General features: G+C 44.2%; 1 protein-coding gene and 1 non-coding gene across 2 annotated transcripts; one reads left to right on the top strand and one right to left on the bottom strand.

Annotated features, from left to right (window-relative positions):
• LOC135263534 (galactose-3-O-sulfotransferase 3-like) lies at positions 1 to 27,141 on the bottom strand. The gene is made up of 3 exons (XM_064351677.1): positions 26,891 to 27,141; positions 4,070 to 4,166; positions 1 to 3,184 (listed from the first exon to the last, which is right to left on the bottom strand). The coding sequence occupies exons 2-3, from the start codon at positions 4,150 to 4,152 to the stop codon at positions 1,888 to 1,890; spliced, it is 1,380 nt and encodes a 459-aa protein (XP_064207747.1). The 5' UTR covers positions 4,153 to 4,166; positions 26,891 to 27,141; the 3' UTR covers positions 1 to 1,887.
• trnac-gca (transfer RNA cysteine (anticodon GCA)) lies at positions 3,694 to 3,765 on the top strand. Its single transcript has one exon. It is a non-coding gene; the product is annotated as a tRNA-Cys (tRNA).

The following is a 27,141-nucleotide window of genomic DNA, read 5'->3' as shown; positions in this document are numbered from 1 at the left end:
TTGGTAAAATTCTGTTACATTGGACAACTTAATGAAAAAAAAAATCTATGCTGTTCAAAAAAACCCCCCATTCTACCCAGATTAATAAAAATGGCCAAAGTGGCTCCCAAATTCACAGTTGAGCTGTACAGTACATGTCCCTCTTTATTATATAGCCTCTTATTACTTTCAAGGTATTTTCCTTTCTTTCATTTTACTCACGTTTTACAAGAGCAGTCTTTTTGTGGAACTCCTTGTTGATTCTGAAGTTGATTCAGCATGTGAATGTTCTTTACCAACACATGCAAATATAATGAAAAACAGGCTCCTTCCAGAGGTAGGTAAATGTGGCCTGTAATCATAACTGAGCCAACTTAGTCAATGTGAAAAGTAGCTGAACATACACCAACATACGTGTTTCAAGGGTCCTCTTGCTTTGATTGTCTACTGCAATGATGTTTCAAATCATAACGCACAGATCAGAATGTGTTCTTTTTAACTGGATGCTTGCGTCCAAATACAGCTTTTATATGGTGTATACAACGTATGAAAAGGTATTGTGGAATAAATAAATCCTGCTACAGTACCCAACACGTCACATGTGGCTTAAATGGTTAAAGCCTCTTGCCGCACCATTAGTGCATTGGAAGGTACCTTTTCACACACAAAGTTTTCCCAGTATCAGGACAGTGATGTTATTGCGGATTTCCTTCTTTTTTCGTAATAAAAACTAAAATAAATAACGCAGACAGTATTACCTTGATCATTTCAACCATGTGCGGTGGGTAAGTACAACGTACACTTCAGGGCACATCCTAAATACATCTCCTGAACATCAGACAACAGATGACAATAAATTCTTTCATGGCATTCTTTTTTTGTGACCCTCAGCATTTTTCAAGATTCAGAAAAATAAAGAAATGGAATGTGTTAAAAAGAATACAGTTAATTATCAGCTGCTTTTTTTGGTAGACAGCCATGTCTTACAATCGATTTTCATTTCTCATTGATTCTGCTCAGACAGCTGCTGGGTCATGGCAGCGCTGGACCATACACAGATTAGCAATTGGTGGCCTCATGAGAATATGTGGAGATCCTTCTTCAAATGTAAATCATACTCTTTAATTGATTATTTGTATATGTATTTTCACTCCAGCAATAAGGTCAGCTGTTTTATAGCGACGTGAGATGGGGGGGTGGTTGAGGCTTCCTGAATGCCAAAGACAACATGAGGCCACCAAGCTACAGAACCACAGAAATGAAAGGTCTCTAGTTCCCCACAGCAAAACACCATGATTGGTCGGAAACACTGATAACAGATGTTAGCTCCACCCATTCCGAAGATTCATCAAGCCTCTGTCTCCCGCCCCTAGATGAAGTGCAGTTACGGATTACTTTGGAACACGGGCCGCACAGCTAGCTCCACAGCTAGCCCCAGAGTTCCATTAGCTGCCACCTGCTGTCGATGACCTCTGCCTCATCACAGGAGTCCTGTAATGTTACCTTGGTAATGCAGTGGATCTAGTGAGGCTGCTTGTTGATACAGATGCAGTACTGTAGTACTACACACTACATTCTGCCTCTGAATTTGACAGTGGCTAAGACAAGTACATATTTCACTGGGTTAGTAGCTCCCTGAGTGGCCTTTGTCACATACACTAAGAGGGGAGAGCAGTACAGGGAATGCTGGGATATGTCACCGGTGGTGAGCAAAGCTTCGGTGCCCGCTGTGGCGTCAGAGAGCTGAGGCAGCAGCAATGTGCTGAGACAGTACCACAGCACTCTGCCACTAGAGTTTTTGGAGTGACCAGCCAACAAGAGAATGGGACACAGTGCCCCTGAATGGCCTGTCATAGTGTTCAGGGGCGACAAGCTTCCCACAAGGCTGAGCGGGGGGCGGAGCCAGGCCTAAGACGGGGGCTTGGGTGAAGGGCGGGGCTTGTTGCTGGTGGCTGGCTTCAGAGTGACGGCAGGAGCGGGAGCAGTGGGTGAGCGGGGGACGGTGGAGCTGTTTCGGGTGGGCGGTGGAGGTGAGGGGCGCCGCAGTTTGGTGGAGCGGACGGGCGGGGGAAAGCGCAGGGCGTAGTTCTTGCGGTAGCGCAGGGACTGGGATCGGAGCAGGAAACTGCTGTACTGCACCTCCGTCATGATGAGCTTCAGGCAGAGGTCCTGGGACGTCCCGCCGGCCCCCGGCGCGGGGCGCGAGGCGTTGGGCGGCAGGTCGTACCCCACGATGTCCACCTTGGAGCTGGGCTGCCAGGGCCGCAGCTCTTTGTTTTTGATCTGGGCGGCGGGGCGGCGCTGGGGGAACTGGCCCCCGAAACAGCCGCGCACCGCCCTGTCCCGCGCGGCCCGCAGCAGGCCCACCTCCCTGGCCACGCAGCCGGGCCCCAGCGCGTCCAGCCGCCGCCACAGCGAGGCGTTGAAGTGGTCGTAGAGCCGCGCGTCCAGCGCGTTCCAGCCGCGCACGCGCGCCGGCAGCCCCGCGCTCAGGTTCTGCTTGGAGCCCGACACGCGCATGTTGAGCTTCACGTACAGCACGTCCTCCAGGTCCCAGGACAGCAGGTGGCGCAGCAGCACCAGCGACTCGTCGAAGTACTCGGCGATCATCACCAGCGAGAACACGCGCTCCATCCCCGCGATGAAGCCGCTGGCGTAGTCCACGTCCGAGGCCGGCCGGTCCTTGTCCCCGCCCAGGTCGAAGGTCAGCGTGTTGTGGGCGTACATGGAGTCCTTCTCCTCCGGGCGGTAGTAGCGGCCAGGGTCGGCCAGGAAGGCCTCCAGGGAGCCGTTGGGGACGCGGCCGAAGCTCTGGCAGTGCTGGTTGTAGTAGCTGAAGAGGGACTCGAACATGGAGGCGGGCTCGCGCAGGATGGTGACGTAGACGGTGTCGTTGGGCATCAGGCGGCGGAGCTCGGAGACGTTGAGGCGCATGTGGCTGGTGATGATGCGGGGGGGCACGGTGTGCGGGTGCACGAAGCGGGCGCTGAAGGGGCGCGGGTAGCAGAACTGGTGCTCGCAGTTCTGGTAGGGCAGGGCCACGGTCAGGTTGTGGCGCTCGGCGAAGCGGAAGAGCAGGTTCTGCACGGTGCTGCTGGCCGTCTTGTGCGTCTTGAGGAAGGCGATGCTGGTGTGCTTGGGCTTCAGCGTGGGGGACGGGTGCGAGAGCAGCAAGGGGCAGTCCAGGCGGAAGCCCTTCATAGTCCTGCAGCAGAGACACCAGTTTTAAAAATATTTTAAGTTCTCCCCCTGAATTAGGCATCAACCAAGAGGACCTGCACTAAAAATTCTTCGTTGGGTAAACCTGAAAATTTACTTATATAAATACAGGTCTAACAAATTAAAGTAAAATATTTTAGGTTTGGGTTCAAGTTTAACAAATGAAACATTTTTTCAGTGTGCATGGCTAACTCTGCAGTCTGGAGTTTCACATCCAACAGTACAGTCAGTTATTTGCTTTGCAGATGCCCTTAACCAGACTTGACTTGCATAGCTAATATTCTTTGCATATCCTCCTATCCTCATTTGAGTCTCTGGTCCTAAAGAACCACATATGCTACTGTGCCAAAATGTACACTACATTTGATAAAAAATTAAAGAAATAATATTTTTGAAAATATTTTCAGTGCAACTGTGTTTTTGTCATCCAAGACACTTGTATTATGCCAAAAAATGCTTCAACGTCTGCTGGGATTCAGGAACAAAACAACAGGAGGGGGTATAGCTCAGTGGCAGAGCATTTGACTGCAGATCAAGAGGTCCCCGGTTCAAATCCGAGTGCCCCCTTGTAAAAACTTTAGGGGATGGCAGTGTAGTATAAGCTGGTCTTTTAACCTAAAGGTCACAGGTTCAATTCCCAGGAAGGACACTGTCGTTGTACCCTTGAGCAAGGTACTTAACCTGCATTGCTTCAGTATATATCCAGTTGTATAAATGGATGCAATGTAAATTCTATGTAGAAAGTTGTGCAAGTTGCTCTGGATAAGAGCGTCTGCTAAATGTAGTGATGTATATTGAGTATTTAGCTGGGCTCCTTGACTGCTACGGCACACTGCTCCCCGGTCCATGCTGTGGGATCATAGGTTCTCACCAGAAGAAGTGGCCTCCATGGTGCAGGAGGAGGCCCACACTGCTCACTGCCAGCAGAACCAGGAAGGCCTTCTTCTGAGACATCCTCCACAGCTCGCCTGGGACCGAGAGGAGAAGGGGGGGTGAGGGTCAGTGCATCCCGGAGAGATAAAAAAGTGAGGGGGGGAGGGACTGTTGAGAGGAAGGCACAATATTGTTTTGAATGACACATGCCTTCTTGGCCAGGTCAGTGTTGTAAATGAGAATTTGTTCTCAATCACTTTTACCTGGTTAAATAAAGGTTAAATAAATAAAAAATAAAAAACAATAGAAAGGAGACCTTGTATAATACTAAATAAGGCTTGAAAATTTAGTTTTGCAAAGATTTGTCCAAGAAAAACTTAATTTGTCTCTAAAAGACAGAAAATCAGGTTATATTTGTTGTTGCTGGATTAATTATGTTTTTCTTGTATTTACAGTTTGCCTGTTTGTTCGATGCTTTGTGCTAAACCAGTCTTTTTTCCGATTTGGCTTTTTAATGCAATTCCCATCATGCACTTCACCAAGACAGATAAAGACTTCAAAATGAGCCATGGGAGTCAAGGAAACTCAGAAACAGCTGCCGACATTGTCTTTTAAGACTTTTAAAAGAACCATGACGTTCACACACAAACTTTTGGCAAGGTTCGAACGTACCCCAGTGCACACACACACACACACACAATTCATTTTCATATCACAACAATAATGACACCCCGCATAAATGCCTGTGTACATACACTTCTCATAGTAGACAGGATTGTTCTTCCCAGCGTCGTCATCAGGAATAATCAGGAGTAATAGGAGTAATAATAATAAAGTAGAAAATTATAACACATCTTGTTGAGGGTATCCTTGTCTGCAGACTATAAAAGCATAGTTTTGACTGAATCTTTCCTTAAAACCTCAATGATCACTCACAGCTGGAGGAAGAACATGCTTATGTTGACACCAGGGTGAAACTCAGGCCTTTAGATTGATTTTGGGGGTTCTTCAGCAAAACAGAAGTTGGGAATGACATATTCTCACTCCCAATGGTGATTGAAGAACAAACATGTTTGCTAATAGGCTTGAAAAATGCCCTCATACATCTCCCAATATTTTCAAATCACCAATTGCCGAGCAAGTTGATCCCCACACCCACTCGTACCATGCAGTCTGTTAGGAATGGTAAATATAAAAGTCTGTTCCCAGAGATATAAACCAAACATTGAGCCCTATCGCATAGAGCCCTTCAGGAGATTAGAGAAAATTCTATCTGGAGACACTTCGTTCCTTAATTAAATGACTGATTGATCAAAATACAAGACAGCGACATGAGCTCATATTACATTATATTATATTATTGCTTTTTCGTCAATAAACCATCAGAAATATGATTATGTTCTTTTATATTATCGCTTTAGTGTCAATAAATCATTTCTTTCTCTAGCCATGACTACTAAACTCTTATCTAAATAGCCACTGATATTAAAGAGCTCGTATCTATCCAAACATGCCAGTGTTTTAAAGTTTTGCAGTTGACACAAAAGGTACCTAAAGGACTTAATAAAAGCATGAAATTTGGCACACATATCCCCTGGGTGACCCTAAGACATCCTAGATGGGGTGCCCAAAAACATTTAAACAGGAAGTGAGCTAGTGAAGAAATTCAAAATGGCCGCCTATACAGTTAGCAATTGACATAAGGCACAGAAAGGACCTCATAAAAGTATATAATTTGGTACGTACATTGAGTGATCCGAATATATCCTAGAAGGGGTGCCCCCAAAAACTCTTAAACAGGAAGTGAGCTATTGAAGAAATTCAAAATGGCCGCCTATACAGTTAGCAATTGACCTATGATGCACCCAAGTGGACTCATTTCAATCTCAAGGTTGCTAACATTTGTCATCAGGTAATAACAAATGAAAAAAGCTTCTAACATGCAGTATAAGATCTCACTTGAGGGACATAATCTAGTAGTGACTCACATGTGTGCCAATTCACATGTTCCAGCACACTGGCATAATGCTGTGCAAACCCAGCATCCCGGCATCGACACTCGAGAACTGAGGGGCTCAGTTTTGCAGCCACACTTTAGGAGTTCTCTACAAACTTTGGCAGCCTCTGGCAATAGTGTCCATAAAGGTACGTACCAAATTATATGCTTTTATGAGGTCCTATCTGTGCCTTATGTCAATTGCTAACTGTTTAGGTGGCCATTTTGAATTTCTTCAATAGCTCACTTTCTGTTTAAGAGTTTTGGGGGCACCCCTTCTAGGATATATTCGGATCACTCAATGTACGTACCAAATTATATGCTTTTATGAGGTCCTTTCTGTGCTTTATGTCAATTGCTAACTGTTTAGGGGTAATGGAGCCTTTATGGCTGAGTTACCATGACCGCAGTTTTGGCATTTTCTCCCCGTTTACTGTGTTCCCCATCAGACTTTCATACGGCATTGTCATGCTGGGTATTTTTGGAAAGCTCAGTTCAGGAGGAATCGTTTGGTGTCACTGATTATGTGGTATAGTGGGCATTTAATAAAGATTTCCGGATCCTGGTCAAAGCCCTGATTGGTGTGAGATGCACATCAATCTGTATTCGATTGGTATAGCCTACTGTTACGTCTGTTCAGATCTATTGTACTTGGTAGTTCAGATGTGATTTATTTTAATTTACCTCCTCTTTTCATCTGTGTCTGCATGTCTGCATTGCATAACTTTTACAATCTGAACTTCATACTCCTGATAATAAATTCTTCACTCTGAACTATGTGTTCCTCGTAAACTTGTTCAAGGTTAATTGTTCCCAGCATCCCATGCAGACTCTCTGAGTTTGCTATCCATAGTCCCTTTCTTGTGTCTCGGTGGATATACTTCCTTGTTACAGTGCTACTGTAATAAAGTACACTGTTAGATTCCTTCCAGTCATCTGGTATATATCATTTATTTATTTAGAAACCAACAGCAACAGCAAAGGTACAGTGCTTAAATTACACTGGAGGCCAACGCTTGGCATGTTAAATTCAGTTAAATTCTCTAATGTCTGTGGCCAGGTTTCTAAGTTTTATAATTGTAGTCAGATGTCATATAGGGTCATATTTATTATTATTATGCATGGGATGGTAATGTGAAGTCTTTGCCAATTTTTCCTTAATATACAGGTCACACATTTATAAATGTAACTTTTTACCCCTTGTGTTCTGTTTACCTATTACCACATTTGAAACTGCTAGCCTGTGTCAGGACGTCTGCCTGAGTTTCCGTTCTGTTTTCCTGTTTTTTATTTTTTATTTTTATTTTAGTTTTTTGTATGTATGCATGAGTGTGTGTGAGCGCATGGTGTTTGCCTTTGTTTCAGGTTCCTGGTTCCCACCCACGCTCCGCCCCCGGTCCTGCCTGTCTGCCTCAGCCGTATTATTCAATCGAGCCTCAACCGCATTATTCCATCAAGCCTCTGCCGCTGCCCCCACCTGCTACTCATCTTCTACTCAGTTTCTTTAGCTATATATTCTGTTAGCTCTATTAACCTGTGCCAGATCGTGCCTTTGTTAACTTTGTGCCGTTCAAGTCTTATGCTACTTCTAGTAACTGCTTCCCAGTTTTTTGACTTTTTGCCTGTATTCGCCGCGTGTGCATTTAGCCTGACCCCTCGGATTACTGTTGCTTCAGTTTTTGAATTCTTGCCTGTATTGCCGTTCTTGCCTCTGTTCCTGTAGTGTGTCTTTGCCTGCCTGGAATGTTTCTGACTGCCTTTGGAATTTGGACCTTGTCTGGAGTGTGGTGTACGAGACTGTCCGCTTATTCTGTTGCACCTTGGTTTGACAAACTACCAAGTTTTTCCCTGAATTTGCGAGTCTGCCTTTGAGTTCAACCCCGGAGCCTGACAGTACGATCTGGCCAACATGGACTCAGCGGACCTTGGTCAGCTGCAATCAGCCCTGGGACAGCAGAGAGCCCTGCTGGGTGAACATCAGCACCAGCTGGAGACGGTAAAGCAGGCGCTGGATTCCTTCGCCCATATTATGACGGAGGTCACCGCTCAACTACAGCGGCTCCAGTAGTCACCAGCCAGCGCCCCGTCACCACCACCGACCCTCCCCGATCTGGGTCCGCCTGCCCTCCCAGCCCGGGAACCTCGCCTGTCGCCCCTGGAGCGCTATGCTGGTGAACCAGGTACATGCTGGTCATTTCTGATTCAGTGCACCCTCATCTTTGATCAACAACCCTCCGTCTTTCCTACGGAACGCGCAAAGGTCGCGTACGTGATCACCCTGCTGTCGGGTCGGGCCAGGGAGTGGGGAACTGCGGTATGGGAGGCCAGTGCTAACTTCTGCAATAATTACAGTTCGTTTGCTGAGGAGATGCGCAAGGTGTTCGACCGCTCCGTGCATGGGAGAGAGGCTGGTCGCCAGATGCTCCAGATACGCCAGGGACACCGGTCTGTTTCTGATTACGCGGTTGACTTCCGCACTCTCGCCACCACTAGCGAATGGGGCGGGACTGCTCATTACGATGCCTTCCTTAATGGGCTAGCCGATTACATCAAGGACGAGATCGTTACCCGTGAGCTCCCCTCCGGCTTTGATGACCTGGTGGACTTGGCGATCCGTGTGGACAATCGGCTAACCCAACGTCGCCTGGAGAGAACCGTGAGGTTCCCCCCCCCCCTTGTGGTCGTCTTCAGAATTACGTTCACATGTCTCTTCGGTCTCTAGGTCCACTCCCCTGCGTGATTCGGAGCCCGTGCAGGTTGACCACACTCATCTGACCCCGGCAGAGAGGCAGAGGAGGATGAACGAGAGGCTTTGCTTTTACTGTGGCCGGACTGGACACTTCATCGCCACCTGCGCGTTAAAAGATTACGCTCGCCAGTAGAACGGGGATTACTGGTGAGCGTCACCTCTGTCCTGAACTCCCCAGCCCTACGGACCCTGTTACCTGCCACTCTCTCGTGGGGGGGGGCAGCAGAGCCCCCTCTCTGTTCTGATTGATTCTGGCGCGGACGAGAGCTTCATCGATGCTTCCCTGGCCGCCCAGTGGGCACTGCCTGTCGCCACCCTCCGTACTCCCTTGATGGCCAGTGCCCTGAACGGACAAAGGTTAGCCACCATTACCCACGTCACAGCCCCGGTGAGTCTTCTCCTTTCTGGCAACCATGGCGAAGAGATCGTTCTGCACCTGTTAGACTCACCCCAGGTTCCTGTGGTGTTGGGCCACCCCTGGTTGGTTAAACACAACCCGCACATTAACTGGACAGAATTCTGTTATGGGATGGAGTCCCATTTGTCACACCCACTGTCTCCGTTCTGCCCAGTGCTTCCTGCCCTCTCCCCCAGCGCCTCAGGAGGAGTACCCTGACCTGTTTTCGGTTCCTCCCGAATATCTGGATCTACGGACAGTTTTCAGTCCCGAGCCACCTCGCTGCCTCCACACCGCCCGTACGATTGCTCCATCGACCTGCTGCCTGGTACTTCTCCGCCCCGGGGCCGTCTCTACTCGCTGTCTCCCCCAGAGGTCGAGGCCATGAACAAGTACACCGGTGAGTCTCTGGCTGCTGGGATTATTCGCCCCTCCTCCTCCCCTGCTGGTGCGGGGTTTTTATTTGTGGGAAAGAAGGATGGCTCCCTCCGACCGTGCATTGATTACCGGGGTCTCAATGAGATTACCATAAAGAATCGTTACCCGTTACCCCCTCATGTCATCTGCCTTTGAGCTCCTGCAGGGGGCGACTGTTTTTACCAAGCTGGATCTCCGCAGCGCCTACCATCTGGTCCGTATTAGAGAGGGAGATGAGTGGAAGACCGCTTTTAACACTCCTACCGGACACTACGAGTACCTGGTCATGCCGTTTGGCCTTACCAACGCCCCTGCCGTGTTCCAAGCTCTGGTCAACGACATCCTACGAGATATGGTAAATCGCTTTGTTTTTGTGTGTATTGATGATATTCTGATTTTCTCCAAGTCCGTCCAGGAGCACGTGCAGCACATCCGGCGGGTGCTACAACGGCTGTTGGAGAACCAGCTGTTTGTAAGGGCTGAGAAGTGTGCCTTCCACCATGAGTCAGTCTCCTTCCTGGGGTTCATCGTCTCTGCCGGAGGCGTCCAGATGGACGGCGGTAAGGTCAAGGCGGTGTCGGAATGGCCCATCCCCAAGACTCGTAAGGACCTCCAGATGTTTCAGGGCTTTGCTAATTTTTACGGGAGATTCGTGCGTGATTACAGTAAGGTCGCTGCTCCCCTTAGTGCCCTCACTTCTACGGCTATGAAGTTCCACTGGACAGACATCGCCAATCAGGCCTTTAACGAGCTCAAGAGGCGCTTTACTATAGCACCTATTCTGACCCCCGCAGACCCCACCCATCAGTTCATTGTGGAGGTGGACGCCTCCGATGTGAGAGTGGGGGCGGTGTTGTCACAACGCTCAAGCCTTGATAACAAGCTTCACCCCTGTGCTTTCTTTTCTCACCGTCTCACTCCCTCTGAACAGAACTATAGCATTGGAGACCCTAGAGGAGTGGCGTCACTGGTTGGAGGGAACCGAGGTTCCATTTCTGGTCTGGACTGATCACAAGAACTTCGAGTACATAAGGAGAGCAAAACGCCTCAACTCGCGTCAGGCTCGCTGGGCCTTGTTTTTTGCCCGCTTTAATTTCACACTGTCTTACAGACCAGGCTCCAAGAACACCAAGCCCGATGCCCTCTCCCGCCAGTTCTGCACCCCTGAGGAGAGCCCCAAGCAGTAGACCATCTTACCAGCTAACTGTTTAGTGGCCGCAATGGGGTGGGACGTTGAGAGCGCGGTGCGCAATGCCCAGCAGAAGGAGCCCTCTCCTAATAACGTTCCGGCCAACTTGTTGTTTGTCCCCAGATCTGTACGTTCTCAGGTTCTCCAGTGGGGGCACTCTTCCCAGCTGACCTGCCACCCAGGTGCTAGAAGAACACTGGCCTTCATTCGACAGCAGTTCTGGTGGCCGGCTATGGTGGAGGAGATTAAGCACTTCGTAGCTGCCTGCCAGGTCTGTGCCCGTAATAAGTCCTCCAACCACCCCCCCGCTGGGCTGCTTCTACCCCTGCCGGTGCCTAGACGTCCATGGTCCCACCTAGCCCTGGACTTCGTGACTGGTCTTCCCCCCTCCAATGGTAACACCACCATCCTCACTGTGATCGTTTTTCTAAGTCTGTTCACTTCATTCCTCTGGTCAAACTCCCATCTGCTAAAGAGACAGCCGAACTTGTGGTCATTCACGTCTTCAGAATTCACGGCTTGCCTACAGACATTGTTTCTGACAGAGGTCCTCAGTTTATTTCTAACTTTTGGAAGGAGTTTTGCAGACTCATTGGAGCATCCGTCAGCCTATCCTCTGGTTATCACCCCCAAACCAATGGCCAGACGGAGCGGTCCAATCAAGACCTGGAGCGCATGCTGCGCTGCCTGGCCTCCCATAACCCATCCTCCTGGAGTCAGAATTTGGCCTGGGCAGAGTATGCTCACAACTCCCTTCCTGTGGCCTCCACTGGTCTGTCCCCGTTCCAATGTTGCCTTGGTTACCAACCCCCTCTGTTCCAGTGTCCCATCTGTCCAGGCGTTCGTCCAGCGGTGTCGGCGTACCTGGAGGCAAGCTCGGGCGGCCTTGCTCCAGTCCGGTGAACGGGTGAGGAGGGCAGCAGACCGGCATAGGACCACGGCTCCCCGTTACCGATGTGGGCAGAGGCTATGGTTGTCTACCAGGGACCTTCCGCTGAGGGAGGGCTCCCGTAAACTAGCACCCCGTTTTATCGGTCCTTACCTTATCTCCCGGGTCATCAACCTTTCTGTAGTCCGCCTCAAGCTGCCTAGTTCCCTTCGCCATGTTCACCCTTCCTTCCACGTCTCCCAGATTAAGCCCTTACGTCAAGATCCTCACGCGCCCCCTGCCCCAGTTCCACCCCCCCCACGGCTCATCGATGGCACGCCCGCCTATACTGTCAGGCGACTGTTGGATGTTCGCCGCCGGGGGCGTGGTTCCCAGTACCTTGTGGATTGGGAGGGTTAAGATCCGGAGGAGAGAAGCTGGGTTCCTACCCGTAACATCCTGGACCGTTCTCTTATCCGGGATTTCCACCACCAGCGTCCTCATGCGGAGACACCAGGAGGTGTCCATCGGGGGGGGGGGGGGGGGTACTGTCAGGAGGTCTGCCGTTCTGTTTTCCTGTTTTTTAATTAATTAATTAATTAATTAATTAATTTTATTTGTTTTTTGTATGTATGCATGAGTGTGTGTGAGCGCATGGTGTTTGCCTTTGTTTCAGGTTCCTGGTTCCCACCCACGCTCCGCCCCCAGTCCTGCCTGTCTGCCTCAGCTGTATTATTCAATCAAGCCTCAACCGCATTATTCCATCAAGCCTCTGCTGCCGCCCCCACCTGCTACTCATCTTCTACTCAGTTTCTTTAGCTATATATTCTGTTAGCTCTATTAACCTGTGCCAGATCGTGCCTTAGTTAACTTTGTGCCGTTCAAGCCTTATGCTACTTCTAGTAACTGCTTCCCGGTTTTTTGACTTTTTGCCTGTATTCGCCGCGTGTGCATTTAGCCTGACCCCTCGGATTACTGTTGCTTCAGTTTTTGAATTCTTGCCTGTATTGCCGTTCTTGCCTCTGTTCCTGTAGTGTGTCTTTGCCTGCCTGGAATGTTTCTGACTGCCTTTGGAATTTGGACCTTGCCTGGAGTGTGGTGTACGAGACTGTCCGCTTATTCTGTTGTACCTTGGTTTGACAAACTACCAAGTTTTTCCCTGAATTTGCGAGTCTGCCTTTGAGTTCAACCCCGGAGCCTGACAGCCTGGGTCAGAGATATACCCGGGAAGTTATTGGAATTTTAAAACAATACAGAAATAAGACTTAAAATAATCAATATATATAACATTTCGTATATTATCCATTTAATTTATTTATTAAGTGTTTTCAGGTCAAGTACCTTACTCAAGCATACAATCTGCTGCCCTGGGATTCAAACCACAAACCTTCTGGCTATACTGAAGCTCAGAACCACACTTAGGAACAAATTGTTCAGACATTTGTTTTTTGATGGATGCAACCAACATTTTCCGTTGACGTTGATTTGCAAATAAAATGATCTATGTTGGCGACGGAAAAAAAATGAACACTTGCATTTATTTGTGAGTCAACAGTAAGGGCAAATGGCAGTGCCCCAGTCTGCCTCACAGTACCCACACTGTTAGCATTTCATCTCCCAAATCTCACCAGGATTTTAGTGCGCGAGCTCTCCTGCCCAAGAGATCAGGTGTCGTGTTACGATGCTGGGGTAGTGTTTCAGCATGGGCGCAGATTTCAATCTACCTGTCAGCACCTGAAACAGGCTTTTGCCCACCCCCTTCACCCCATCACACTGGGCTGTGTCAGAGAAACGGGTCTTCTAATTTCAGTGAGTACGGAGAGGGATGAGAGAGAGAGAGTGTGTGTGTATGCGTGTGTGTGTGAGAGAGAGAGTGTGTGTGCAAGAGTGAGAGAGATACAGAGACAGAAAGAGAGATAGTGTGTGTGTGTGTGTGTGTGTGTGTGTGTGCAAGAGAGAGAGCATGGGGAGAGGGAACTTCAGTATAGACGGCACTGTTTTAATTAATAATGCCAGCATCATCAATGTGACTTAGAATGCTTTGCATCGGAAGAGCAATGAAACAGGGGAAACAACTGTAACCAGTAGTGAAAGAAAACCAGAATGGACTACAGGTAAGAAAGTAAGCACTACTTTACCTGTGATAAAGTGGCAGAACTACCTACCTTGCTTGCTAACAACAGATCATACTAATATCTCCAAGAACTCTGTTTCACCACCACTCCTCTCTTGGTGATACTACAGACTGTACATCGCCCTATGGGGCTCAGGATGTAATTCCACCCTGTGGGGCAGACCACTGCACTAAGGATGGGTTAAGGGATCCCCAGCCCCCCCAACAAATATTCTGTGACTTTTGTCACACAGCGATATCACCTCAGCTGGTTTTTTCAGGCAGTGGCATTAAGGTGAAAGACCCTGCGACTCACCAGGACGAGTGTTGGGGGAACACTAATTTAGCACCTCAGCTGGATGCCTGACCAAGGAGTCGCAGTTCCCTCTTTTAAAGATGCTCAGCCCCCCTTCAAGAATTATGCAGTGAAATAGATGTCATCTGTAGGACGTTACATGTAAGAACACACAATCAAATACTAGCTAATTTTGAAGACATTTCGTAGCGCCTAATTCACATTTGATTTCTGACTTCTTTGAACTGTGGCCAGTAGCCCCACTGGAAGACGCAAAATTGGCTCTCTCATTGCCCAGGGTGAGAGCGTTTCAGCCACCCAGCAAACAGCGACCCCCACTGGTTGATCAGGCACATGCGGCTCATCTGTAGAGCTGCACACAGAGCAGCGTTTCCCAACCATTTTCCTACCGCAGCATATTTTCTAAATGTACAGAATCTCATGGCACACCACTCTCAAAAGTGAACGGCATACTGGTGGTGATATGGCATGTCAACAGTAGGCGAAAATGTTCTTCAGGGGTTTTAGTCAAACACTGTTAATTTTAATGACATTTATTTTGACCTGTGAATGGGATTTTTTCATTTAAGTAATCATGATGTGAAAATAAGCGGCGGTGACATGGTGTGCTTCCGCCCTCCTGAAGTGACAACAGCGGCTGTAACAGGACCGTTATTGAGCATTCCAATTTGAGAGAAAAAGGTACCAAAAGGGAAGGTACCATTCAAATTACCCTGTGAAATAATTCATAATCCAGCACTTGTAAAACCTGACTCAAGATACCCAGTAGTAACTCATGTATAAACAAACAATGCCGTCTTCTTTGTGTGAAAAGAAAGACACTTGTTCCCAAAGATTTCTTAGTCAGTTGACATTAACTGATCTGAGGTCAGTATGGTGGCGTGCAGGGACAGGGGTGTGGATGGACAGACCTCCACATAAGAGGGCGATTGTGTGACCCAGGAACGGTTGATCAGAGCGGGGCCCTGGGAACGAGCCCAAGCCGCCATCACCGCGCTCCCCATCTGCATCACAATAACCGCCGCAGGGCTTTGATGGGATAAGCGAGCCCTCATGGGGCAGGCGGTCCACCCCGCACCGCGGGGTAAAGTTGCGGCCCGGTGTTTCTGGTTCATCCGACACCTCCGCCGTCGCCGGCGTTACCGGGAGATCAGTCCCAGTCGCTCGAGAGCGAGGGCTGGCGTCTCCAAGCGACCTCACACTCTGACTTCTTCCAGCCAGCTGAGGAGACTCTGTTCCCGCTGCGGAGGACCAGCCGAACACCGCTAGCAGGGGAGGACGAATGCAGGGGACGCGCGGGACACCGCAGCTCTGGCGGGAGTAAGGGGACCCCGGTGTCCTACTTACCCCCGTCCCCACAGGACAAGGAACAAGACGGATTTTCTTCGGCTCCCAAAGTGGTAGAATGAATTGTCATGGATCGGCTGGGAAGTGCAGGCGTGCAGGTGCGGGCAGAATAGACTCATTTAAATGGTAACATTGTTAGCATCTCAATGAAAATGCTGTTTGTTTTTCCTATCAAAGCTAATATTTCAACAACAAAAAAGTAGTATATATCAGATTATCAGCTCATATACTCAGATATCAGCTTTAGAAGAAGTGCTCGGTTTCTCACAGTAAAGTAAACCTTCAAACAAATAATGAAGTGTAACGACACCACTGAAAGAACAACCGTAAAAAAGACACCCAAGGAAGTAGCATAATAAGGAACTAGCTCAGAACTGCTGCAGAAGGCGACCAGCAGCTGAAGTCCTCAGGTTGGCCATATGGAAAGATGTGACTATGAAGCGTTACCAAAAATAATCAGACATAAAAATTGCTCCAAACGATTAGCAGCAGTGCATGAGTGCATGTCATATGCATCTGTGCCCCTTTTCCAAACAGAGGCAAATGTCTTATCTCCAAGCAACCAGGGGAGCAGAGCATGCTGGGAGGTCTTTCTGTGACCAGCCTTGCAAGTACATCATGCGCAGCCCACCCCCCAAGTGCATGTGCGAAGCTCCAGAAAGGCACATGTATGTACGCTGGACAGGGCAGCACAAACAGGCATATGTTAATCTTATTTCAGATTACACTGGTCTATAATACTGCTCTGTCTCAACAAATCTCTAGCTCATGATCGGATGCCTGGTCCAAACTCTATTTAAACTATTTAATTCTTATCTTACTCTGCTGATCGGTGTTTCCGGAATCAAGCGATAAGATGATTATATTCACCCGTAAAATCAATGAGTCAGAATTCCAGAACTGGATGGAAGGTAATTACAAAATGAATGAGGCAGTGTGGGTTTTGAATTAACCATCAAAAAAGTCTATACAAAGTTCATGGAAGCTGATTTAAAAATAGGCAGTAGACAAAAAAGCGTATAGCAAATAGCATCATACTATTATCCAGTTCATTGTCTTTTTGTAAAAACCTTTTACAAATTACACTTTATAACACTTCTGCTTCTCATGACTGATATTGTCCTTCTAATGAATGTCGCCCTTCATTTTTTGATTAGTTATTTCATTATAAATGTCTAACATTAGAAACAAAGACTTTTGCAAGTCCACATAGTAGTACGGTTTCCGGTTTTTTCTTCTTCTTCGATTTTGTTTCACGGCAAAATCGAGAAGAAGCAAAGCAAAACAACATTCCGTAACTTAGCGTTGAAATCGAGCAAACTAACGTCTGCTAGCTTTTGTATGATGTGATATCGGTGTAATAATGAGGTGCACTGAGGTCCCTTTAACTCAACCATTTCGGCACTGACTCGATTAGGCCTGTTTCGCATACGGTTGGAGTGCATTCAACTGATTTATGCTAAGTGATCCCAAGGACAAGCACTCCCGCATGCCAAATGTCACAGGTGAATTCATTTTCTTACCTGTTTTATGGCTGCTGCAAGGTCGACTTTGGGTTTTCAGAATTGAGTTAGCAACCAGAAGAGGACTTTACAGAACTACAAGCACAGCAGGAAACACTTGGCTTCAGCTGATCAGGTGGCAGCAGGTAATTGCCCTGAACAGCATTTCCATTCACATAATTTGCACTTGGGCCAGTACCACTCTGAATCCTCACCAGCATACACTTAACTGGCTCTATTCTTCTGAAAGTTATAGCACATAAACCTGCACAAACAGAACACGGGCAGACAGATTCAGATTTTAGGTAATGCCCTGACCAAAGAGAGACCAATGAAACACCTTACTGGAGGTCAAAGCTGGTCAAAACTCAATGACTAAATAAATAACTACATTTTAAAAATGATAAATCAAATACAATTAAATGCAGCACCAAACTATTTGACCTATAAATAATTATCGCTTATTGACTTGCTTCATGATTTAAAATAAAATGAATAATTAATTCAACCTTTCATCATGAAATGCATTATTCATCGACTCTTTAAATATGAAATAAATCATTTATTCTCGCCGGGCCATCAAATTCCCAGTTGGTGGTCTCAGCCACACTCTTTGTTCAACGAAATGTAACACTCCTTCAATTAAGCAAGGTGGCGAAATTCTGTTTCATATTAAAGCAGTCAGCGAAATTCTGATTTTAGTTGCACATGTAATTAAAACATGGCGAAAGTAATTACAGAGATGGTTTATGAAGGTGATGCTGAGTGGTCCTCCTCCAAAAGCAGTGGACTTCAGTTCACTGCAGTGACAGTTTCCTTGGGTTCGTATTAAATTCTGACTGTGCCAGTGATGACCGTGACAAGCATGGCAGCCCATGACTGGCACCCAGGAAAAGTAGATTTTAGCCAACAGGACTATCCCCTGAATGGCTTTTCTGGGTGATCAGACAGGCGCAGGTTTCTTGCATGACCTGTACCCCTCGAAGGCGAAGACCACACAGCTCAGCTGTGAAAGAGTGAAAAGAAGCAGCAGCTGACACAGACCCCCTCACAGGGCCGACCCGTCCACTCAAAATGCTGTATATATATATATATATATATTAAAAAAAATATATATCTCATCATTTTCATATGAAACATCCAGTCGGAGATTGCACTCTCACTCCCTCCAATGGATTGTTTTTTTTAATGTTTCAGAATTATTATGCTTTCAAATTCTTATACTTATTTGAAAAAAAAAAAGCTTTTGAGTGTCATTCAGCGTGGGCATATTACATCTACTTACATCATACCCTTGGACAAAAAGCACAAAAAAAGTAAAACTCAGGAATAGAAGGATCAAACAGCATCACCATTCACCTGCTGAAACCATAGCAGATGAAACCAGGGGAATCCCTGATCAGTACTTATCCTGGGCAAGCTTATCATCAGAAGTATACTGTAGGGAACAAAGTGGAATACACTTGTAAAAATTTAACATCACAACATCGGTTGTCATCAGTAATGACATCGGTCGTTGCCCAGTAGTTGGTGAGAAGGATGTGGTCCTACAGGTGACTGGGCATTAGCTCATGTATAAATGCCCAGGACACATGCTTTAATGTGTTTGGGAAATGCCCATCAGCCAGGAGAAGCTGCGCCACGCTGTTCCACTGACATCTTACGAGTTGTGACAATAAAGGTCACAAAAGAGAGTAATTTGTCAGTTTCTTATTCAACGAAATAAGAAGACACCACAAGGGGTTCACAGGATAATATCCCAAATGTAATACTGATGTTGTTATAATAATAATAATAATAATAATTTTACAAATCTCGTTCTTCTGAATCAGTGCTGTACCAACATGTCCCCAACTTGCTGCCTTTGATGGAGAAGAAGAGAAAGGTAAAGAGAAAGAAAGAAAGAGAAGGAGAGAGATGTTTAATCTGGAGTAATGGAGACCCTCAGCCACTGTGGAGCTGTGAGACTCTAATCAGATTTTTCCCAGCAGTTTGAGGTTTAAGTCGGTGAGATGAAGTGGCTCTCCCCCAGATATGTGCGGAGGCCGTGGGGATGAATAGCCCGTCAGAAACAACTGCAGTACCCTGATAGCTGGGTACTGCTTTAAAAGAGATTAATTAATTCACCAGCGCTCCAGGGAGCGACTCGTCTGGTCCGCGTCTGCAGTGAAAGTCAGCAGTTTGCCAGCACGGGACAGCCAGGCATATTCCAGAGAGACACAACACCCCACAAGTTTGGGAGTGAAGTTATCAAGTCTGAGGCAACCATTGCTAACAACCATCTGCCACAGAACAAGCATGAACTACTAAAAGAATATACATATGTCCACATAGCTACTTCACTGTATATTAATAAACGAGCTGAACACGTCGCCTCCCCGCAACTGTAAAGTTTACTCACATGAAATGGGTGGTTTCCCCTGCCACGTTGGCTATTCAGATATTTCAGAGGCCAAGTACCACATTTTATGTAATAGTTAAGCTTCTCAACACAGCTTCAGCAAATAAAGGTTGTGTCTCTACTGCAAAATTGGATGCAACATGCCATGTGCAAGATCCATAGCTAGTAACATTAAATTTGATGTCAACACTCATGAGCAATATCATCCCCTCAGATGGAAAAGTGTACAGCAGGCGGGCTGTTATGCAGACAGCCAATATGTCCAACATCAAAATGACATCTAGATTAGGGTGTCCATTGGATTTCAAAAAAAGAAGATGAGCTGGCATTATGAACATAACTAGGCTATCTGTTCATTCATATATGGTCTAGGAAATGGGCAAAACCTAACTGGAAGTTTTTAGGAATTTAGAAATCCCACCAGGACAGATATTATTGGTCCCGAAAAAAAGCAATGTGTTTGAAAAGGAGGATGGATGCCCAGTAAGCCTAGTCAAGATCAGCGCATGTCACTAAAAAGCTTCTGCCTACCATTCCCTGACTTGCATCGTTCCCTCAAAAAACCTATTTTTCTGCGCACATCTTAATGAAGCTTTGTCCATCATAATTCACCTGCTATCTATTGTGCAACATTTTATCATTTGTTTCACAGCTATAGACCTGGCACTGTGCAAGACATTGATTTAGCACATGCCATGGCTTCGGTGCGTTATCCGTTATCGCTTCAGTGCTATGTGCCAGTTACTCAATAACTCCTTCAGATTGTTTCTTGTCTGTATGACAAAGATGGCCATTACTTCACTTTACAGAATTATGTAAAACACATCTGAGACAGGGAGCATCATAAAACTTTTTTTAGGGAAACTGCTTTTTTTATTACATGTGAAATGCTAGCACCCGCAGGTGTACTACTGGGCTTAATCAGTTAGACTTTAGTCTATTAGCAGTTGAAGACAGCGGCCTCCATCTCCACACTCAATACCTCCATCATTATATTTACTGCCGTGTGCAATAAACAAAGCATGCATACTCTACCTGCTCTGCAGAATTCCAGATACTGGTGGGCTCTTATGCCACAGTGTATAAAAACCAAACTGGACACATGTTCACCCAGTACCCAATTAAGTACCTTTATGTTGGTGTTTAATTTTTGGGCACTATCTATACATACAGCAAAGGACAGTTAATTATCTTGTAGCTTGCTGCCTAGATAATATTGTAGATATGTCTTGGTTATTGGTTTTTACAAATTATTCAATGGCTATCTACAATAACTAAAGTTTCATGCCTAGTGTGGAAGCTGAAACCTTAATTCTGAAAATGTATTGTTTTAAATTTATTGAAAATGTATTGTATTAAAGGGTAAACTTGAACGAGTTAATGGAAAGGAGGAGAGAGGAGTAGGTTCCTTGCTGTGCTGTAGTTTGAGGAGGAAATTTTGGCAATGTCTACATTTACATGCGCACCAATTCCCAGATTATTGGGAATAATCAGCTTATGCCAGTGTTTAGATCATTGCTTACACATGGATATAAGTAATGCGATTACTAAAATAGCCGCGCTTGCATGATGCTTTCCATAATCGGCGTAAGCTCAAATGGTGTACCTGGCTACCATGCTTCCTTTCATCTGGGGTCTGTGACTTTTCACCTGACAAGAGCAGTCTCAAAAAGCTGAAAGAAATCAGAGTAAGAGTCCATGTATCAAAAGACAAAGATCCAGGTGTCTTAATCGGGTTTTGAATATGCCGATCGTGATCTTACGCTGATAAAGATGATCAGATAATGGCATTTGAGTGACCATTTCAATAATCAGAGTATTGCCATATTTGGGGTGTTATCAGAGCATTAGCTTGCATGTAAACTGGGACAGCAGGAACAGGAAAGTTAAGCTGGCTTCCGAACTGTGTATTATATGGCGGCACTATCAATCCATATAAGCAAACAGTGAAAAAAAGAGAAAAGAATGGCTAGGGCTTACTGCACTCAGTGTGTAAGAGTTTCACCGCTGATTGTACAGCATGAATATTAAAAATTCTGAATGCATATTTTTTCATCCACTAGCCTAGGCGCATCTGTAAATGCAACCCCCATGGGTCATCTCCCGATTAAGAGGGTCCACAGCTCCAGGGTCCGGTGGAGAAGTGAGCGCCCGACCCCCCCCCCCCCCCCCTCGCTGTGACCGCTGGGCTAGTAAATATTTAATCACAAGCCATTATCCAGTCTCAGGTTCTATCTCTGACTCACCCGTGTCACTGTAATTGTGATGTAATCAAGACTGAAACCAATTATCTAATTGACTTTCACTGGGGGAATTGAATACTTTCATTTTAGTTTTCTTGATTTCACAGCAACTCTCTGGAAAATGATGCAGTACATTTGAGCTTATTAGTGTTAGACACGTTGTTTTTCTACATAACATTTACACAAAAAATTGTGCAATGTGTCATCGAGAGTCGGTTCAGTGCAGAAAACTGCTGTTGCAGCACTCACTATGGGTTCAAATTTTCAACTAGATTACCTAAATCAATGATGTGAAAGCAGTTATTCTTCCATTGACAGCTGAGGCAAAATACCTGTGATGACATCACTGAATGGGTGTGGCCAGCTGTGTAAACAGACTGAAAATTTTAACCCATAGAGAGTGCTGCAACAGTGCTGCAACAGTTTTCTGACCTGTGTTGACTTACTCTTTAAAATAGTATCCAACTGACTGAAATGTGTTCAGAAAAGTTCAACATATTCCCAAGTTATTTCTTTCAAATGACTTATAGTTTTTTTTTTTTAATTACCAAAAACTTTCATTCCTGCTATCCATAGCAAAGCAAAGCCTGCATCATCATAAATAATTGACATTTCACAAAGTAACTTGTTAATTCTTGAATGGATGCGGGTCAGACTAATGAATGATTAACCTTTAAAAATAATATTACCAATTCATATCAGAGCACACCATTTATTCTCATACCTTCCATATTTGTTCCTACGCTATAACTGATTTCACATTGGCTAAAAGACCGCAATTTTTTAAATATTCCTTTTCAAAGAATACAACTGTCCATTTTGTTCAATCCAATCTGAGAAATACTGCAATTCCTAGACTTACTGTTATAGCTTAAGACCATATCTGGATCCCTCCAACCAATCAGACAAATAGAACCGTAGCCTAAATCCTCTGTAATTCTACATCACTCAATATACAGCGGATCTAGGTATTAGTGCCCTGTTCTATTTAAACAGTCCTTGACATATGGAGCACATTTTTTCTCACTCAAAATTCATCTCCTGTATTAACTTCTCCCAGAAAAATAACTCTTGTCCTATACATACTCATACAAAAATGATTACATCTGAGCACATTACAAATTCACAATTGGTATTAATTTAAAAATTACATTAAAAAAAAATATTCCACATTTATTTAAAATTATTTTAGAAATAAACATCCCCAACCACTCTCCAGAAAACTGCAGAACTGCAAAAAGCTGGAATTGCACCCAGATTCTAAACTTTTTACATTTTTTAACACCACACATGTAATAAATAAATAAATAAATAAATAAATAAATAAATAAATAAATAAATATAAAAATCTCTGAAATAGTTTCATTTTACAACACCCTTTTAAGCAAAAATCAATCTTGGTCTTTTAAATGAGTGTAGCAAATGTATCTGTAATTGTAAATAAATTCCTTCTCCAAACTAGTGAATTGAATCCATTGCTGACAAAGCATTTCGAAAAGAGGTGCAAAACCAGCCTTGGTTTCTAGCTTCTGAAGGCATCACATTTGCATGACAGGACAGCACTGTCTAGGCTGCCCATTTCTGAGAAGCAAAAACAGTGTTGTTCCTTTTAAATACAGACCTTTACTATATTATCACCAATGGCACGGCTGCAGTCCATGTCTACGCTCTAACAGGAATAAAAAATACATGTCAGCAAAGCACAGTACAAGACTAAACTCGGTCAACAGGACATAGATTCTGTCAGACCAACCTGGCTTCATTTAGGCCAAATACATTATTGTATTTGACCAGATTCCACATCATTTAAGCCTACTTAATTTCACTGAAACAATCCCAGTAGCAGTCACATCTAGACATTGGAAGACCAGTACACTAGGCAAACGTTTCCCTAACAATCTTAAGCTATCTTCGTTATGGAAAAAACTTTTTTTTATTTTATGGATCAAGCCTTCATATAACAAACATAGCACCTAAGTTAAAACTGAGCGTACAATCCCCACCTCCACACGATGCCCACTGACTCATGATCGCCAATTTTTTTCCTGAACAGCTGCAGACATCTGTCAGGATGCCATTAACCACAGGCATTAAAACTGGAACCACCATTCAAAAAATGAAGCTTCCTCACATGACTTCTTCTCTTTCTCTGTACAACCGCGATTGGGGGCACTACTCAGTTTAAGTAATATGTTGTATGGAATATACTACTTATAAGGCATAAAAATACAGTACTATAAGGTCCACATATATAACTCAAATTAAAAAGAAGGTCTTATATTAGTAATGTCACAACTGCATCAGTGATAGTAGCCTAAGAAGGGTGAGGAACTACTTTAAGGAATAAATAACTCACAAAACCAAATCAATTAAATGAAGTGCTCCAGTGAAAACGCATCATATTAATATATGTTTTTAGTCCACGACAAAGCAAATGACATGCACTTCTGTACGTCGCTTTGGATAAAAACGTCTGCTAAATAAATGTAATGTAATGTAACAAAAATGTCATAACCCCCCACACCAAATAAGAATGTCACCTGATTGTGACCCTTTCTCCTGTAGTAAAGAATGAATATAAACAATTTAGGGAAATATATAATTCAGAAACAGGATTCAAAACTTTCAGCGTTGTTCTAAAAGATTACCATTGCGACAAGAAATATAAAGAAAATGATAGATTGTTTTGTCCATTTGCAGCATTCTCCAATTCAAAACACATGTAGAAACAACATTAATAACCCAAAAATATATCATCTCAAAGATATCATTTTTGACACAAGAAATACAGAGGGTAAAAAAGAACATATAAAATCATAATTTCTGAGTTTTTAACAAACTCTCTACCATACTTTTTGGTCACAATAAAATCATAACACAGGACAATAAAACAAATCAACCTACGGTAAATCCCTGCCTTCTATGCAGTATGTCTTGGCACAGCATCAGTGGATTGTACAATGTTCTTGTCTTTTGGGCAGCTATGAAGCTGGGAAATCGTGCCGATCTTTGCATTATTCCTTACTCAGGTCAACACAGTCTCAGGTGTTTCAGGAGAAAGATTCTGGTTTTGTGACCAAAGCTACAAATGAGACAATTGGTTCTGCAAGGCTAAAGCCAGAGGGAAAATATTCTTTGTTTCTACAATGCTAATAAAACTGGACATGTCCCATCGTGCTCGTACTGCACTGCCCCACAGCGTAAAAGTCTCTTTCATTCGGGAGATATCTGTGGTCATTTACCATTTACCATTTCATCATGCTTGTAATGTGCTGCTTAACTGCTTGCCTATGGTGTACACACTCTATTCCAGCACCCAGCCTCAAAAAGAAAAAAAATGAATGTAATTTCTCCCAAGAGGGACTAAATGTCCTTTTGTTCATCCACTTCTGTTTCACAATTTATGAGTGTAAAATAAAATAGCTTGCCAATCCACACAGCTCAATTGCTTTGGATTTACGGAGGCAATCCAGGTTCTCTGGCACAAGTTCAGACATTTTGTGAAATAGAATATTGTATGCTATCCGGAAGGATGTAGCCCATAAGTGACCCACAGAGGATAAAATGAAGTATACAGAATACCTGAAATAAAAAAAAATTGAATTTGGGTTTAAACCACATCTCAAAACATTTACAACTAAATCAATACAACTTTTTTATTTTTAAACAAACCAGCTGTTCTACTACCAGTTTTAGGTTAAATATTATAAATATTACAATTTAAAAAGTGAATTAGTTCTACTGGAAAATAAATCGAGAATGAAACTAGTCACATTACAACAACGTTAATAAACCTCTTATCATGTCTCAGCACTGAGTAAAGTCACAAAGCAATCTATTTTAAGCTTTTACACCATGGAAAAACACCTTTCTGTGGTGCAAAGTACATTTTTATTGTTACATTTTATCAGAAAGGGCTTTGAAGGCCTGTACTAGTTTTGTATACAAAGAGCATATTATTACTATTATTATTATTGTTATTATTATTATTACTGTTCTTGTTGTTATTATTTCCTTGTGAATGACAAAACAAATCCAACCACATCCTGAAATTATTAATCAACTCATCATCTGAAAACAGATTAGTGCTAGAGTTTGGTGAGCTAAGATGGCAAACTGTCTATGTCCGTCAATATTTTCAATCAAGAAACACCCTAACCACAAATCAGTCATTCAAATCGCGCCACAGCCTTTAACCAAAACCTGTCTCTGAGAAACAGAAAACATGTCAACTACAAATAGCCTAAATCTTGCCCAAATTCCAAAAATCATCCAAAATCGTATTAGAAGAATAATGTCCACGTATCATTTTAAATGTACAAATGTACAAAGCAGTCCCTCATAATCAGCTCTCAGTGTGTCATTGTGAACTGTACAACAAAGACTGTGATTTATGGCCAATGTCTTGACCATGCACTGGAAATCTGAATCTTAAGTAAATGTAAAGAAGGGTTGCATTTTGGACAACGTCACCATCACCAGCCCCCAAAATGTCAGTTTGAATGCACTTAAGCTATATACTTAAATGTTGAAAGGAAGGTGAAACTTATAGTTTTTAGCCTATTATTTTATTTTATTATTTTTTAATTTATTATTTTTTATTCCAACTTCAGAAAAACCATTAGCATTTGAAAGAAATGTTACCCAATGTCGGATATAGAATCTGACCGCATTTTCAAATAATTTCAACTCACTATATGAACGTCCATCCATATCAATTCGTGCCCAAATTCTAGTAAGAACAGACGCAGAGAACATCCGCTAGATTTTTCCCATCAAAAGAGTAGCTCACAATAGCAGTGAGACTAGAATTGTTACAAATACACAATTTACAGAAATGCGTGATGATGAGCGAAGAAAATGTGGTGCGGATTTATCTTCACCCATTTCTGCGATAAGTAATTATTATCCAAATTGTTCAGTAATTCAGGAAAAACAGTTCCAATACGGCAGTAAAAACACATGATATTACACATGATATTATCCTCTCACGTTAGCCTAAAAAGCATCTCTGTCCATCCTGCAGGAATACTGACAGTACCACAGACAGCCCTTTCATACAAGACGGATTGAAATGGGATCTCACAACGTGAAAAAATCATAAATGGTCTAAATAACATCAAATAACAAGGGCAGGGGGAAATTTGTAGTACGTTTAAAATAAAAGTTATTTCAGTGATCAACGGAAACAACTCAATCATATAAAACGTCAATATGGCTGATAAAATATTTTTTTAAAACACACAAATGAAAGTGAGCGCTCAATAGCAAATGCTCTTACCTTTGTCACCGTTGCTACAGTTAGCTATAGCTCAATTTGAGGGTGGGTTAGCAGTTCCACGTCTATCAGACACTGTGTCCCTCTCACTGGCTTCAGTCGCTGTTTCGTGGTCAGTTAAAACCATTTATAAATAAAGCACCACAACCAAAAGGTATGCAACTGAGCGCAAGACAAGTGCACATCGCTGTATATAAATCTTGCCGCCGCTTTGTTCCAGAGATGTCGCAGTCGTGCTGTCATTGCTTAGACGC

Source organism: Anguilla rostrata, chromosome 9 (genome assembly GCF_018555375.3).
Source record: "Anguilla rostrata isolate EN2019 chromosome 9, ASM1855537v3, whole genome shotgun sequence".
Lineage (NCBI taxonomy): Eukaryota > Metazoa > Chordata > Actinopteri > Anguilliformes > Anguillidae > Anguilla > Anguilla rostrata.
This window is presented reverse-complemented; position numbering and strand designations above follow the sequence as displayed.

What these genes read in the sequence shown, in the direction of transcription:
- LOC135263534 (XM_064351677.1), bottom strand. Translation starts at nt 4,152, where the DNA reads ATGTCTCAGAAGAAGGCCTTCCTGGTTCTGCTGGCAGTGAGCAGTGTG. An exon ending in CATGGAGGCCACTTCTTCTG is followed by an intron (nt 3,185 to 4,069) that starts GTGAGAACCTAT and finishes TCTCTGCTGCAG; the next exon opens with GACTATGAAGGGCTTCCGCC.